The 16414-nt window shown below is 39.1% G+C and overlaps 1 protein-coding gene across 2 annotated transcripts in view; it reads right to left on the bottom strand.

Moving 5' to 3' along the window:
- Positions 1–16414, bottom strand: part of MID2 (midline 2) — a 98416-nt gene that overhangs the window by 53080 nt on the left and 28922 nt on the right. For both annotated transcript variants that reach the window (XM_011958734.1, XM_011958735.1), the window contains one exon: positions 15414–15509. In XM_011958734.1, the coding sequence (XP_011814124.1) occupies positions 15414–15509 (96 nt within the window). The remainder of the gene's footprint in view (positions 1–15413; positions 15510–16414) is intronic.

The following is a 16414-nucleotide window of genomic DNA, read 5'->3' as shown; positions in this document are numbered from 1 at the left end:
ACAAGAGTACAAACTACTTAGGAATCAACAACAACAACAACAAAAGTACTGTACCTATCTGAAGAAAACAACTAAATATTAAAGAAGTGGTCCCAAAAATAAAACCTGAAAAAATGCAAAGATATACCGTGATTCTGGAAGGGAAGACATACCATAGGAATGTCTTTCCTCCAAAAACTAATACACAACTGTAATATAGTGATAATCACAATCCAAACTGAGTATATTTTGTAACTATACAAAATTATTTTAAAGTTCATATGGAGACACAAATATGTAAAAATATGGAGAAAAAATATCTAAGAATAGTAAGGAAATATCAGATATTATTAAAAAATTAGTATAATGAAAATAGTAAGGTATTGGCATAAGAATGGAAAATTAAATCAATGGAACAGAATAGAGCCTAGAATAGAAGCAAATACATATGGAAATCCAATATATGGCAATGGTAGCATATTCACTCAACAGGAAAAAGACTGTTTTTTTAATAAATGGGCTTAGCATAACAGTTATCTATCTGAAAGGAAACACAACTACGTGTCCTAAAATACATTTCAAAATCTCATATTCTAAAACAAATTCCAGGTACATCAAAGATTTAAAATATAAAAAATAAAACCACCGAAAATATGAAAAGAAAGTTTAAGGAGGGGGAGACCTTTCACAAGCAAGAAAAACCAGAAGCCATACAGAAAATAAAGACAAAAGACAAACTGGGGGAAAATATCACAACACGTGACAGGTAAAAGGTTAATAATACATATTATCTCTATCTAATCTATATCTATGTCCTTTTCCTCACCTAATCAACTTTTCCTGGCCAAATTCATTCATTTTCATGGTTTTAAGTGTGACCTATATGCTAATCATGGAAGCATAGATTGATTCCCCTTTAAATTTGTGGTGTCCAACTTCAAGCAGGCTTTCAAAGTTTCTTATTAATTCTGTGTTTCTCTTAACAGCTCTCTCTATATCTCCACAGTAGCAATCTCTACCGTCCACAAAGCTTCAACCCTACCACCTCCGTTCTCACTCATAGTAAAATCGTAACAAATGATTTTACTTCCTTTGTCACAGAGAAAATAAAATTTATTCCAGGGAATTCTTTTAAATTCTCACAAAACAATAAGGAAACAATCATTTTTCCTTTCTCCTGTTACAAAGAAGTGATATGTCTCTCTAGAAAGTTCATCAGTCCTCTCCTAGAGGCTTTGTATTCCATCCTCTTCTAGCTTCCTGGGGTCCTCATTTGATTAATCTTCTTCCCTTTCCTTCAGCCAACCTCTCTTCTGGTTCCACTCCTTCCTATTGACATTTCAAGATATTTAAGTCTTTCAAATCATTATTTAAAAGATCATCTATTCACTTCTTCTGAAAATGCTTTCTTCTTTCGACTTCTATGACGCAAATTTTCCTGGTTTTCCTTCTGATCATTCCAACTCCTTTGGCTGTCCCTTAAATGTCAGTATTCTGAGAGTCCTAGCACACTGAGTTAGGTGACCTCATCCATTTCTAAGGCTTCAATTACTACCTATGTGCCAGTACCTTGCTTAACTTTTTTAATTTTAAGAGCTTTATTGATATATAATCTACATGCCACAGAATTCACCCATTTTAAGTGGGCAACTCAATAATTTTGGTAAATTTACAGAATTTTGTAACCATTACCACAATCCAACTTTAGAGCAATTCCATCACCTCAAAAAGATCCCCATTTGCCTTAATTATATTTATCTCTATCCTAAGTCTCTCTCCTGAAATTTAGACCAATATAACTAACTGCTTACTGGAAATTTCATTTGCATAACTACAGGCACTACAAACTCAGTGTTTCCAGAACTGAACTCGTCTCTTTCCTACATCCTGTTCCATTAAATCTGATTCTTCTCTAATGTTCCCTAAATGAATGAAGGGTATCACCAGCTCCTCAGAAACCCAGGGCTTCATTCTTAATTTATCTTTCTTATTCCCCACATCTGGTTAATCATCACATCCCCTATATTTACCTCATAAATATAATTCAAATCTATCCTTTTCTATCATCTTCCCTTATATTTCACTAGATCTGTCCACCAAAATCTCTTCCCTGAATTAATATATCCACCCAACAAATACACATTGAGTGCCTACTATGTGCCAAGCATGATGCTACTACAGTCTCCTAATTGGTCCCTCCGTCTCCAATCATTTATTTTCCCAATGTGTACTTAACCCAGCAGAGGGACAGTATGAACTTTAAAAAAAAACACATTGCAGGCCAGGCACGGTGGCTTATGCCTGTAATCCCAGCACTTTGGGAGGCCGAGGTGGGCAGATCACGAGGTCAGGAGATCAAGACCATCCTGGCCAACAAGGTGAAACCCTGTCTCTACTAAAAATACAAAAGAAAAAAAAAATAGCTGGGCGTGGTGGCACATGCCTGTAATCCCAGCTACTCAGGGGGCTGAGGCAGCAGAATCCCTTGAACCTGGGAGGTGGATGTTGCAGTGAGCCAAGATCGCACCACTGAACCCCAGCCTGGAGACTCCGTCTCAAAATAAAACAAAACAAAACAAAAACAAACATTAAAAAAAACCGCTACACCCATGCTTAAAATGGCTTCATACTAAATTTCAATTGGCTTCCCTTTGACCTTAGGATAACTGCCAAACTTCTTAGCACGGCTTTTAATGTCCTCTGTAATCAGGTCCCTCCATGCCTCTCTAGTCTCATTTCTACGCTCCCCTTGGATAAATCACTTAGCTACCTGAGTTTCCTCATCTGAAAAATTGGGATAATAATAGTGCCTGTCTCAGAGGTAGCTGAGAAGATTAAATGAGATAATACATGTAAAGCACTTGGCATGACACCTGGAGCACATTAAGTGTTAGTGAACAATAGATATTAATGATGGTAACAATGTTAGCCTTCTTCGATCACCCTCTCCCCCGAATTACTACAGCACTTACAGTTACTGTCACACAGTTTAGTGCTAAATTATTTTATATTGCTTGGCAATGTTTCATATTGTTAGCTCTGTTTTCTCAACTAGACTATAAAGTCCTTGAAGACAGGGATAGAGACTTAATACACCTGCTATTATATTCCTCTGTATCACATAACACTATGCTAACCCCACAGTGGCACTTAATATTTTTATAAAGGTTCACAGAGGAAAAAATGACAGAGGTTTTATAAGAGTGCTTTTTTGAAAAAAACACAATAAATAATAAACATCAAACCCTCAGAAACACCATTTGCTTTCAACTTCTGAGCTAATGATGTGTCACTGGGTTAGCATGGGGTTTGGCAGTACTCACTGCAGGTCAGTGTTTCTTTTTTTTTTCCAGATGACTTTCTGCCAATATCCTGTTTTTGACAGAAATGGAGTACGAAAGCATGAAGGTGTTTAATTTTACTCTGGCATGCAAACAATACGCAATCTGCATATTCATCTGTGATATCATATTTTTACTTCTTAAATGTAAGTGTTCTCTGTGAGCTACCAATATAATATAAATTCCATTTCATTCTAAAGCCAATGGAATCCTCCTGAAATGGTTTGAATTTCTTGGCTGTTGAGTGGGTGGCAACTGGAATCCCAGAATAGCCCCAGGGTGCTAGAAGATTCAAAGCTCTTCAGATGCTAGAACACACCACAAATTTGGCAGGAGTTTCATTGTATGTGCACTATAGAGTAAACTGACATCTTGTGATTGTTTCTCCTTCCTTTTCACATACCATTGTTATCCTTCCCTGCCTAGGTCGCTCACCCTCTTCTCTAATCCTCCTCATGTCCTGGGCTTTCCCCTGCACCTGAGATTTTTCTAATAAGACATCTTTGGACATTCGTAAACCTGCCATTCTATGCCAGTGCAAAACTACCCATATATAGATTGGGATGAGGGAGCTCAGGATGGAACTATGGCTTTCTATGCGACTAGCATTGGTGCTATACACTTTTAGCTAGAGTTTTATTGGTTTAGAAATTATTCCAAAGCCAATGATTGTTTTGTGCCTTTGATGTTACTAAGGAGAAGCTGGAACAGGCTTGGGATATGCAGAAGAGGAGGAAAACTTTCTCTCAAGGAAAGAGTCAATGTTTCTAATCAGAGAAAACAAAAGGCAACATCCTCCAGTTGTGTCCCAGTTTCTCGCCTTACATGGGGAAATCATCAAAGGACTGAAAAGAACCCTTTGGGGTGGGGGAAAACAGAGGTCAAAGCAATCCTCATGACCCAGTTTAAACACTAATTCTCTCACTGGGCATATATCCTTTTTTCCACATATATCCTCTGTACACATAAAACCTCCTCCCCAGACACACATAAGAGATGAACAGCCAGGCACAGCCATCTATGAAATAGATAGACAGATGCATAACATGTGCAGAGATTACCATCACAAAGAAAGGCTTGCCCAAATATTTCTCTAGTATCACACCACATCATTCCCACAAAGACACATGCTCACATAATACTGGTTTTCTGTCCTTACCCAGACCATAAGCACAATAATCAGTGACTTGCAAAACATTGCACATGGAGCCATGGGTTGTTAGTTTTGCCCCTGTTTTTTAATACAGCATAATCTCATTAAGAGCATAGACCTCAGGAAAATTGGATGCAAACTCTTAATTTGCCACCTGTGATTTTATACAAATAAGTTACCCCTCTGCGCCTCAGTTACCCCATCTGTAAGATGAGAATGAGAATAATACGTACTTCATTGGGTTATTGTGTGGATTAAATGAGCTAATGTATTTAAAGCTCTTAGGAGTTTAAGAGCTCTTAGGACTGGCTGAGATAGGGTAAACTTGGATTCAAGATTTGATTTAGGTGAGAGGAGAGGTAGTGGGAATAGACGGAGGCATTGGATTCTCTTTCTGTCTTGAGGTAGTAAATAGCTGATTTCCTGGCTGTATGTATACTTCTAAGTAATCATTCCATCAAAAGACACCATTAATGGCAGCAATGCATTCACTCTTTTTTGAGGAAATCTATATATTTGCAGTCAATGTGGTATTATATTTGTTATTTATAGCCTGTTTTGTATGTGCAAACATTAACTATACTTTTGAGACTACATCTTTACTGTAAAACTCTTTGTAACTGTTAAGAAAACCTGTGTCTCATGGAGACTACTTTTACCCTGAAACATGGTCACGTACAGCCCTAGAATGACGACCCATTCCAGCAGTCTCAGCAAGAAAATATGGGTCCCAGCGTAAACTCTATGGATGAGGACAGTGTTGATACCTGGAGCTGCCCACACCATTTTCACCCCCATGGCACAAAAATAATCTGGGCAAGTAAATGCCTAATTGTGGGCATTACTACTTCCTTCTGCCAACTCTAGGCAACTCCCTCTCCTCTGTACCCTATGAAGGGCTGGCCGAATATGGAGAGCAGCTCTGGGCTAGGAGTACATAAGAGGCTTACCACGGATTCAGGAACGCCAGGCTCCCAAATAGACCATATGTTTTTCTAGAGCTAGAGCTATTTTGTAGAGAAAAACAAAGGGTTTTCTGGAGCTGTCTCCTACCTATCTGAGCACAAATGAATCAGTGGCAAGTAAACCAACAACTTATCCACTAGGTTGCACAGTGCAATGGAAAGAACATGGACTTTGGAGTGAGAGAAACGCAGAACTGCATCCCAGCTTACTTATGTGTGACCTTGAGTAAGGCATCTAATATTTCTGGCCTTCAAGGTCCTCACTTGCAAAATGGGAATATTAACCAGCTGTATCACAGGGTTGTCATAAACACTAAGTGAGATTAGAAATGACGTCTCTAGCACAGTGCCCAAAACAAATTATTCAAATAAGATTCTCTTCCTCCCAATCCTTGCTTACCATACCACACAGCTGGACTCCTCTTGACAGGCAGAGACAGTAAGGACATCTCAATGGCTGTCTGCCTATCTGCTGCGGTGATGGTTGTTTTGGTTTCAAGTCTGGGTTTTTTAAAAATTTGTTTGGTTTTGGTTGGGTTGATGGCAGGAGAGAGTGAAGTAGAAGTGGAACTAGAAACATTTAAAGGTATAGGATAAGCTTGATAGAACCTTAGCTGAATTCTTAGGATTACATTAACTTTCCAAGAGCACATTAGAAATGGGGAATTGGGATGGATTGTGAAAATAGTGGAGCAAACAAGAGGGGCCAAAATTAAGCAAGTGCTCTGGTCGTTTAGTGAGTAACCTGGAATTTGAACACAGAAATGGGAATTAGAGGAGGGATGGGAAACGGGACTGTAAGATAAGCTTCACTGTACCAAAGGAAAAGTGCAAAAGTGGGATGAAAGTGCATTCCTATGTGAACTGTTTCGGCTATGAAGACATGGCCACACCTGAAAGCTTACCTGTCATATAGATGTGAGGGAGGAGGGGGAGGAAAACAATATTAAGCCTAACAAACTCCTCAAACCCTGTCATGTGTTCATACCCTCCAAGTATTTCAACTGCAACATTTAATGTCTTCAAAAATGTTACTTTATGGCGGGGCGCGGTGGCTCAAGCCTGTAATCCTAGCACTTTGGGAGGCCAAGACGGGCGGATCACGAGGTCAGGAGATCGAGACCATCCTGACTAACACGGTGAAACCCCGTCTCTACTAAAAAAAAAATAACAAAAAAACTAGCCGGGCGAGCTGGTGGGTGCCTGTAGTCCCAGCTACTCCGGAGGCTGAGGCAGGAGAATACCGTGAACCCAGGAGGCGGAGCTTGCAGTGAGCTGAGATCCGGCCACTGCACTCCAGCCTGGGCGACAGAGCGAGACTCCGTCTCAAAAAAAAAAAAAAAAAAGTTACTTTACTGACATATATGAAGAATTGTCACAAAGTATTTTTCAAAAAGGATTGAATGCATTAGGTGTCTGAAAAAGTATAAAGCACTTTCTTTTCTAGTATAAAAATAGGCTATGACCACACACTGGATTGCACAGTTAACTTAGGTTTTTCATCTATATTAAATGTCGATTGTTATATACTTAATAAGATTGAATGTAATATTCTGAATTAGTCATTATACAGTAGTATAATTATAAGTAGTATAAATAAGTAGTATAAATGTATAGTATAAATGAATAGACTAAATGTATTATATATAGTATATATATACTACATATATAGTAGTATAAATGTATAGTATAAATAAGTAGTATAAATAAGTAGTATAAAGGAATAGACTGACTGGATCACTGCACTTATTTTCCATTTTTCATGGAAACAACTTTCTCCACCTATAATTCCACAGTGGTTTAAAACTAGGTATTTCATTTTCACAAGACACTGGTAGTTCAAATCTTTCTCAGGAGCTCTTAAGTCTGCTCCCCTTGCTCTTCCATCACTCACAAAAATATTCACAGAACATTTTTGCTAATAAACATTTTAAATCACAAATACAAAATTATAGAACTCTCTCTTTTTAAAATTACTAGAGGTGAAAGCATGTGACCCTCCCTAAAACTTTCTTTTGGCTCTGCTTAAAGGCAGTAATCAAGAAGAATTTGGGCAAGATAATGGGTAAATTTACTTAAGTATCAACACGAAGAATCTTTTGGATATTCTTGCAGAAGGGCAGTGAATGTTTCCTTACTAAATAAAATGTGTTTAAATTAGTAACTGCAAACTAGCAGCTTATTGAGCACAATAACCCTTTTCAGTCTATCACATCTGCAGTTACTAGTGGGCTATGTAGAGTCACATGGCTGAGATACCCAATAGTTTTGCTGCTGCGATTTCGTTACCATTCCCTCTTCCCAAGGAAAGTTCTAGTTGGTATATGTAAAATTTGAAATTGGTTATGAGTATTTGGGAATGATTGTTCTTTCCACTCTCAGAGACAGTGATAAAAAGCTTTGGAAGTCCTGAGGTCAGGGCTAGGAATCTCTGGCAAAATGTGTAGTGCCCAAAATTACTACTACTAGTACTACTGCTACTAGCAACTGTTCCTGCTATTACACCTCCTCTTCCTCTTTCTCTTTCTTTCCCTCCTCCTCGTCCTCCTGCTACTATGACTAGTACTACCACCACCACCGTTTATTGAGCTTTGACTATATATACCAGGCACAGTAGCAGGTACTTTACATGTATTGCCTTTCCCTTCAATGTATTATTAGTCCAAGTTTTATAGATGGTGAAACTGAGGTTCAGAAAAAGTATGTGTTCAAGGCTGCACAGCTAACATGACTCCTGTCTGTCCAACTCCAAAGCTGTCACAGCACACTGCCTCCCAGGACCTACATACCATTTTTAGGAGAGGCAAGTTGTAGAAACTAAGGCTACAGTGTCCTGGGTTGGAGATGAAGCTGGACACCAAGTCAGGAAGGGAAGGGAAACATATGTGGATGAACGCAGTGGATCTAGTGATTCCTATTGTTAACTCACCAGTAGCAGAATAATACACAAACAGAGCATTTATGAGTCTGACTTTTCTGCCCTTCGAAAGGATAATAACTAACACCTTATTTCTTGCTTCACCTTCGTGATCAAACTTCTTGCAACCTGCATTTCCTCTTTTTTTTTTTTGAGACAGAGTTTCGCTGTCGTTGCCCAGGCTGGAGTGCAATGGCACAATCTCAGCTCACTGCAACCTCCACCTCCTGGGTTCAAGCAATTCTCCTGCCTCAGCCTCCTGAGTAGCTGGGATTACATGTGTCTACCACCATACCTGGCTAACTTTTGTATTTTTGGTAGGGACGAGGTTTCACCATGTTGGCCAAGGCTGGTCTTGAACTCCAGACCCCAGGTGAGCCACCTGTCTCGGCCTCCCAAAATGCTGGGACTACAGGCATGAGCCACCGAGCCCAGCCCTGCATTTCCTTATAACTTACTTCCTCCCTGACCTCTTTGAATTTATGTTCCATCTTCATATTTTCATAGAACCTTCTCCCTCAAAGATCACTAATGAAATCTTCTATGCCTCTGCTCCAATTGACTAATCAAATCTTCCACATTTTGAAGGTCTCTCCTTCCTCTGAGATTTTGATCCTCTATTTTTGCTGGTTTTCCTCATCTCTTGACTGCTCTTTATTTCTCCTTTGCTCTCCTTCAGAATTGACATCCCTATCCTATACTCCTTGCTCACTGTAAGTCATCCTCACAATGGATCCAGGAACCACCAGTGATGAACAAGAGACATCCAAGTGGCGTGTACCTTGGTCTTGCAAAAAAAAGTGTAACAGAGTGGTCAAGGGCACAGGCTCCAGAGCTAAAGTGCCTGTATTCAAATCCCCACTCTCTTACCTGCCAGTGGCATGAACTTGGCAAAACACTTAAATATTTCTTTATATCTGTTTATCTGTAAAGTAGGAGTATTAACAGTGTCTATCTCCCAGAGCTGTTGTGAGAATCAAATGAGTTAACACATATTAAGCGCTCAGCTGGAACAGAGGAAATCCTCAGTGTTACTTATTATTGTAGTCTTTAAGATAATAATGTCTAAACCTTTGATTTTTTTCCACAAATGAACAATTTACTTTTGATATTTAATTTTCAAAATGCACAGCATTCTTCAGTAGTCTCCTCAAAAGCACCACAGACTTTCTATTTATTTGGAAAGTCAGTTTGTTATTGTATTGTGAGTGACAAACAATTGGGTTGGAATCTGTCCCAGGCCCTCTTTTCAATCTATACATTCTCCATGGCTTTAAGTGCTACTTAGATGTTAATGACTTCCAAGTATACCCCTTTCCCAGATCTCTCTCTTGACCTCTAAATCCAGGTAGCCAGCTTTCTACTGGACATTTCCTACCTGCCTTTCTGACCCAGAGAACAATAAACCTTGCAGGCCTAAAAAGAACTTTTATATTTCCTAACCTAGTTAAAGGCCATAGACCCATTTGGTCACCTAAACCGGAACCCTGTGGATCATCATAGTATTTCTTCTCCCTCACTCCTTCACCCATTAACTGATCACCAATTAATACTGATTTACCTCCTAGAAATATTTTGAATTTATCCCTTCTTCCCTAATCCTACCGCCACTGTCTCAAGCTGGGCCTTCACCTCTCCTTGGATCAGTAAAAATCTAACTGGTCTCTTTGTCCTCACTTTTTACCCTGAACCCTTGACCTTTGCTCCATACTCCATACTACAGTCATAGCAGTCCTTCTTCAGTGCAGATTTTATTCAGTTATTCACCTGCTTAAAATCCTTCCATGGCTCCCCAGACTTCTCAGGTTAAAGTCTAAACACCTATACATGGCCTACAAGGCTCTTCATTATCTGGGCCAAAGCTACTTACTTCTCCATACTCACCTCTTGCAATCTCATGTCTTACATTCTGGCCAAGCCAAACTTCTGATGGTTCCCTGAACGTCTCCATGCTGATCACCCTTCTGTATTCTCGCATGTGGTCCCCTTCACTCCCTTATCTCATTTTTATTGGCAAAATTCTACTCTTATTTCAAGATAACTCAATTTTTATTTCCATTCTGCAGCCTTTCCTAAGTTTCTCCGGCAGGCCTGAGTGTTTCTTCCTCCATGCAAACTTGCCATCATGCATTTACATTCATTACAGTAATTATCATTTCACGTTCTATTTGCCATTTTACCTGTCAGATTTTCAGCCAATCTGTGTGTTCCTTGAGGGCAGGTGCCATTTCCTACTTACCCGTGTACACCCAGTGCTTAAGGCACCATTTTCCCCATAAAATGTGCTCATTTACACCTCCACTAATACCTCTGCTTTCTGTCTCTCCAGAGGGAGTAATTATTTTTTCTCCTTCAACATCTGGCTAAAATGCATTTTTTCCATTAAATTTTCCAATTATACTAATTTCACTGACTGCTCCTTAAAGAGGGCTCCACCAACAAATATATTTGTGCTCTAATGGTTTAGATTCTATTCTTTCTTCTACCTCAACCACCTTAAAATATTTAAGGATTATCTGCTGAAATCATTCATAGCAGTGTTCTTTAAATTTATTTATTTTAAAATATTTATATTTTATGCTTGGAGAAGCAGCCAGACATCTATTACATAGACTCCAAGATTCTTGCTCTTCCCAGACCAAATATCCTTCCAATGAGCAATAGGAGCAGAAAGAAGAGAATACCAAGCCATCTAAAGTTTGAACTCTAAAGAGAAAGACTTCCAAAGTGGATGAAGCTAAGACCTAGTAGCAAGACAGAAAGCTAAAATTCCCCAAACTAAGGGAAACCTCTCCCTCTCTTCCAACCAATCTCCTTTCTTTCTTCTTTCTCCTAATGCTAAAGAGCAGTGCCATCTAACTCTTTAAAAGGATTGAGAAGAGCCAGAAGGAAATCAACCTGCCCATGGAGCTTCTGGGATGGATTAACCCATTGTATCACAGCAGTTCTGGAAAGAAGAAAAATGTGGCACACAAAATATCCAGGAAAGTGCTTTAATTTACTCAATGCCATAAAAGCTAAGAACAAGACTAAATAAGTAAAATTGAAAGGGCTATACTACATTCATTTGTATTTTCTGCACTGCATGCTGCCTCTATAAATACTCTTTCTCACTACATACTGTGTTTTCCCTAACTAGACTGAAAGTTCCTGGGGTCATCAACCACATATATTTCTTTTGTAGCCCCCAAATTGCCCACCACACTGAGTACACAGTGTATGCTCAATAAATGCTGTTGACCAACTGATTACTAAGTATTTAACTATATTTGCCCCTCGCTATGTTTTAGAATGCCTATTATTCACAGAACCATGGAGTATTGGAAGCGAAGAGGAAGTATTCATCTGTTGGTATACATTTTCCCTTGGCTATGCATCATACAGAGGTTTCCTTTGAAAATGTAAACAAAGGATGCCTGATGAGCCAGGACAAAGAACTATATATAGAGATCAAGTGGCTATAGTAGCAAGGTCAAAGCATGCCCTTCCTTAATTAGATTAAAGGGAGTCTTGGAGCTGCCTCTGCCTCCTTCCCATGTTCTCCAGCCTCAACAGAAAACATTTTCCAACTACCCATCTACTGAATTCTGAAACCTTCAGCAGCAATTATAACAAGCTACATTACCATAGAAGTCAGCTAACAAATCTGTAGTGATCTTAATCTCTGTTTCTGTTATAATAGGAAGACTGCAGCTTTGTTTACTTTCTAAGGAGAATAGAGAACAAGGAGAAAGAACCACGATAGGGAGGCAGTATTTATGGCCCCTTTAGGAAAAGTCAATCTGTGACACAGACATTTGCAGACAATAAAGAAGGGGAACAGGTTTGACAGGAAAATACCCTATTCCAGTTTTCTCAGAAGTGCTTTAGCTGGTATCCTCCGCCCCCACCCAATGTGAAATGCCTGGTATACACTGTGAATATAGTCATTCCCTATAGATGAATCTGGATTACATAAAAGGAAAAAATTCCAAATCACCCATCAGTGTCTGACTTTCATGACTGAAGTATTCTACTATACATTTCATTTTATACAGTATTTATAAGCATTTATGAAGTCTCAAGTCCCTTCATTAACTAGATTTCTAATCCTGAGGCTTGTCCTGAAGGCTTTTGGAGACACAGGCTCTGTGTTGAATGAGGATAATAAGTAACCTGGATTCACGTATTATTAAGAGGAAGTTGGTCACGCCGGGTGGCTCACGCCTGTAATCCCAGCACTTTGGGAGTCCAAGGCGGGTGGATTGCCTGAGCTCAGGGGTTCGAGACCAGCCTGGGCAACACAGTGAAACCCCTTCTCTACTAAAATACAAAAAATTAGCTGGGCATGTTGGCGTGTGCTTGTAATCCCAGCTACTCGGGAGGCTGAGATGGGAGAATCAATTGAACCTAGGAGGCGGAGGTTGCAGTGAGCCGAGATTGTGCCACCGCACTCTAGCCTAGGCGACAGAGCGAGACTCCATCTCAAAAAAAAAAAAAGGAAGTTAAGGGCACATCCTTAACTTTTCAGAATGGATAATGTCATAGAAGACAGAAATGGCCTTCCATAAGCATCCTGTAGGGTCCCTGTCATCAAAGACAGAATCCTAAACACAACAGACTATGAAGTTAAATCCCAAAATACATTCTCATTCTCAACAATATCTCACTATTCTTTCCCCGTTCTCAATTAATGTTTATATTCAATTGTCTGTATTTCTTGCACATGTATATCTACATCAGGGTGGATTCTTGTAGCATATAAGCCCTCAGAGGGTAGATACTGTGCCTATGCTGGTTTCTTTATACCTGGTACAATGCCAGGCATAAAAAAGGATTAGTAAAAGTTGACCTTTTGTGTATCTAGGGCCGACAGTGGCCTACATGATGGGATTTAGCAAGCATCCATAAAAGAACACGTCTTGAATTTCACTGTACGGGCTACTCTTTCCCCTTACTCTATTTGCATGTAGCAGCACTAGTGTCACCTCATTAAGACTCAGGCAAGAATACTAACTTCAGGAAGGAACTGTTAAAACACTGCTTGTTACCTAAAAATCCAAAGTGAGTCCTTCCCTATTAACACAATGATGGATCATTTTATGAGACTTGTCACTTAAAAAAAGAGTAGGGCCCTGAACATAAAGGTTTGATTGGCAGGATGGGCTGGGGAAGGTTGGAACAGGCTATGTTTGGGTGAGGCTGGCCAGGTTGATGAGCTCTTCAGAGTGGAAAGATGAGTCCTTAGAGAGGTCCTAAAGTGAATGAGTTATAAAAATAAACTGCTTACTTTGCTATTTTCACTACAACTTGTTCTGTACTTAATAGCCTTTTTGATGAGAACAAGGAAGGTGATTATAATTTCTAACCACATTTTATTCACTATTAGCTTTTACTCTACATTCGATCATGCAAATTCTAAATCAAGGGATCTCTTATCTTGTCTCCTGCTTACAATACTCCCTTGTCCCTTTGCCAGTGTGGATGTCTTATACTGTAATCTAACAGCATAATGAGAAACTTTGACAGAGTGGAACATTAGAGGGATTCTGATCAGCTGAAAGCCACTTTGAAATACTTTATATTTTGTTTCTCCCCTCTTGGAAAGAATAAGCCAGGAGAGAAAAAGAACAGAATAAAGAAAGTAACCATTCACAGCATCATGACCTGTGATATCTGGAAAGAAGTCAAAGGTCATGTCATCATTCAACTCCTCATTTTATAGGTAAGAACACTGAAACTGAGAAGCTAAATGACTTACATTCATACCATCAGTTCATGGAAGAGCCAAGTCTAAAACACAATTTTCCAAATCACACTCTAGTGTTCTTTCTTTTCATTCCTTATGCTTCTTCCCTAATCCCCGACTTCATTTTACAGTCTCACATCTGAGTTTAACCAGTACTGTATGGACCCTACATACAGCACCACTCTCTTCCACAAATGGAGTGCCCAGGAGGGATTAAATTTCTATGGTATGCTCATCATACAAGTACACTCTACTTGAACAAACTGAATACTTTAAGAGATCCAAATGATTAGGGGTCAGAAGGTTACTCATATAATAAGAGGATTCTTTGCCTTACAAGAAGATTCTCCACAGTCTCTTAAATAGGAATCTATAGACTGGATTAAGAGATGAGATCTTAATAAAACTGAAATCAAATAAACTTGAATTGTTACATTTATCTGTCATACAAGTAAGATTAGAACCAGACTATCAGGCTCTAAATGGAATTAGAAACATTTGTATCCAACCACTGCCCATGAGGAATCTTATAATATTTTACCCAACCCTGTTTACACTTGAAGCCCTACCATCAGCTCTTCAACAAAATCAACACAAAACCAAATGGTATGAGTTTCACGCTCTTGAGAAAGAGAAATAACATCTTTATTTTATTATGTCCATTTAAGAAGAGGTCAGCTCTCCTTCTAAGCTCTGCTCTAAGACTTGATGTAGATGACAATTGATTAAAACCTCACACTTGTACAGCACTTTACAATTTACAACTTTAAGATAGATATGATTTGTTGATGACAAGAATAAGTGGAAAGGTAATGAGTGAGGACCAGGTGGGGTGCATGGTATAGATAGGACCATGGGCAGGGGATGAAGAGAGGGAGAGGCTAGAAAGAGGAGAAGCAGTCCTGATAATATTGTTACAGAAACAATATTGTGCTGAATTAACCTCACTTTACCCCAAGGACCCAGGATTCCCAACTTCCCTATGACACCCCAGTAATCTCTTTAAGGAGTGATAATGTCCAGTTTGATGATGGATGAAGCACACTTCATGTCTGATTTTCATACTGCCTGCTGTTTGGAAAGGAGAATAGGTTGCCCCTTGAACTATTATCCCCCCACCATCCATCACCACCATCTGTCTGTTCTTTTTAAACCATAGGTTTCTGACACATTTTTTGGAACAAGCATCCTAAAGGAATGAGACTTTCTAGAACTGCTATTCAGTCCTTCATTCCAAATGACTGGGCTACACTCTGACAAAACTGAAGTCCTCCCAAAGGGTCACCCATTTCAGGTCCTCTGAAAAATCACAAATGTTTCTGTTACATACCTCAACCTGCTGGCAGATCTGTATTAGTTTGGCCATTTGATTTTCTAGTTCGCTGTTGCGCTTAACCAGGTTGGTGAGGTTCATCTCCAGAGTTTGCTGTCATCGCAGAGAGTATGAATCCAGAGGGAAACAGAGAAGAGGGGAAAAAAGAACCATGAGCTTTAGAACCAATGTCATGTGAAAATCAGTTAGTCAGTAGACAAATGTTTCAAAGATTCATTTAGCATCTGCCATGAGCCAAGCACTAATCTAGGTACAAGTTAATAATGCTGCACATTTGCTCATTATTGGGGAAAATATGACATTCATGACTTTGTGGATGTGGGAATTTACTGACATTAAAGAAACCTTATATTTTCGATAATATCTTTAACTTTTCAAAGTATTTCATAGGCAATATCTCATTTTGCCCTCGTAGTAATTCCACAGCATATGAAGAACAGATATTATTATCCCTTTTCCAGATGAGTAGACTAAGAAAACTATTACACGTGTTCCTCAACTTATGATGCAGTTACGTCCCAGAGAGGACATTTTCAACTTAAGAAATTTTCAACTTATGATAGGCTTATCCAGGTGTAACCCCAACGTAAGTCAAGAAGCACACTGAATGCATATCACTTTCACACCACTGTCAAACTGAAAAATCATAAGTTGAACTATGGTTAAGTCAGGGACCGTCTGTAATTATTGAATGGTTGCCAGACACTATGCCAGGCAATTTCATATATACTACTTAAAAACCATAACAATCCCACAAAGTAGAAGATGCCAGTATTTTACAAACGGGAGTAGCAAGCTTCAAAGTGGAGTTAAAGTATTTTGCACAGTCATATTACTAGCATGTGCAAAACTAGGACTGGAACCCGTGTATCCAGCCCTCAGTCACAGTTTTGCCACAGTATTTCCTGACTTTTTTGTGTTTTTGCTTATAATATTTTATATTTATCAGTAGGATCCTTCAGGAAAAAAAAGAGTATTTTGAGTGTGGAATTCATCAA

This window comes from Colobus angolensis, unplaced genomic scaffold, assembly GCF_000951035.1.
Source record: "Colobus angolensis palliatus isolate OR3802 unplaced genomic scaffold, Cang.pa_1.0 Scaffold472, whole genome shotgun sequence".
In the NCBI taxonomy this organism is placed as follows: Eukaryota; Metazoa; Chordata; class Mammalia; order Primates; family Cercopithecidae; genus Colobus; species Colobus angolensis.
The sequence above is the reverse complement of the archived record's forward strand: the minus strand, read 5'-3'. Positions and strand labels throughout refer to the sequence as shown.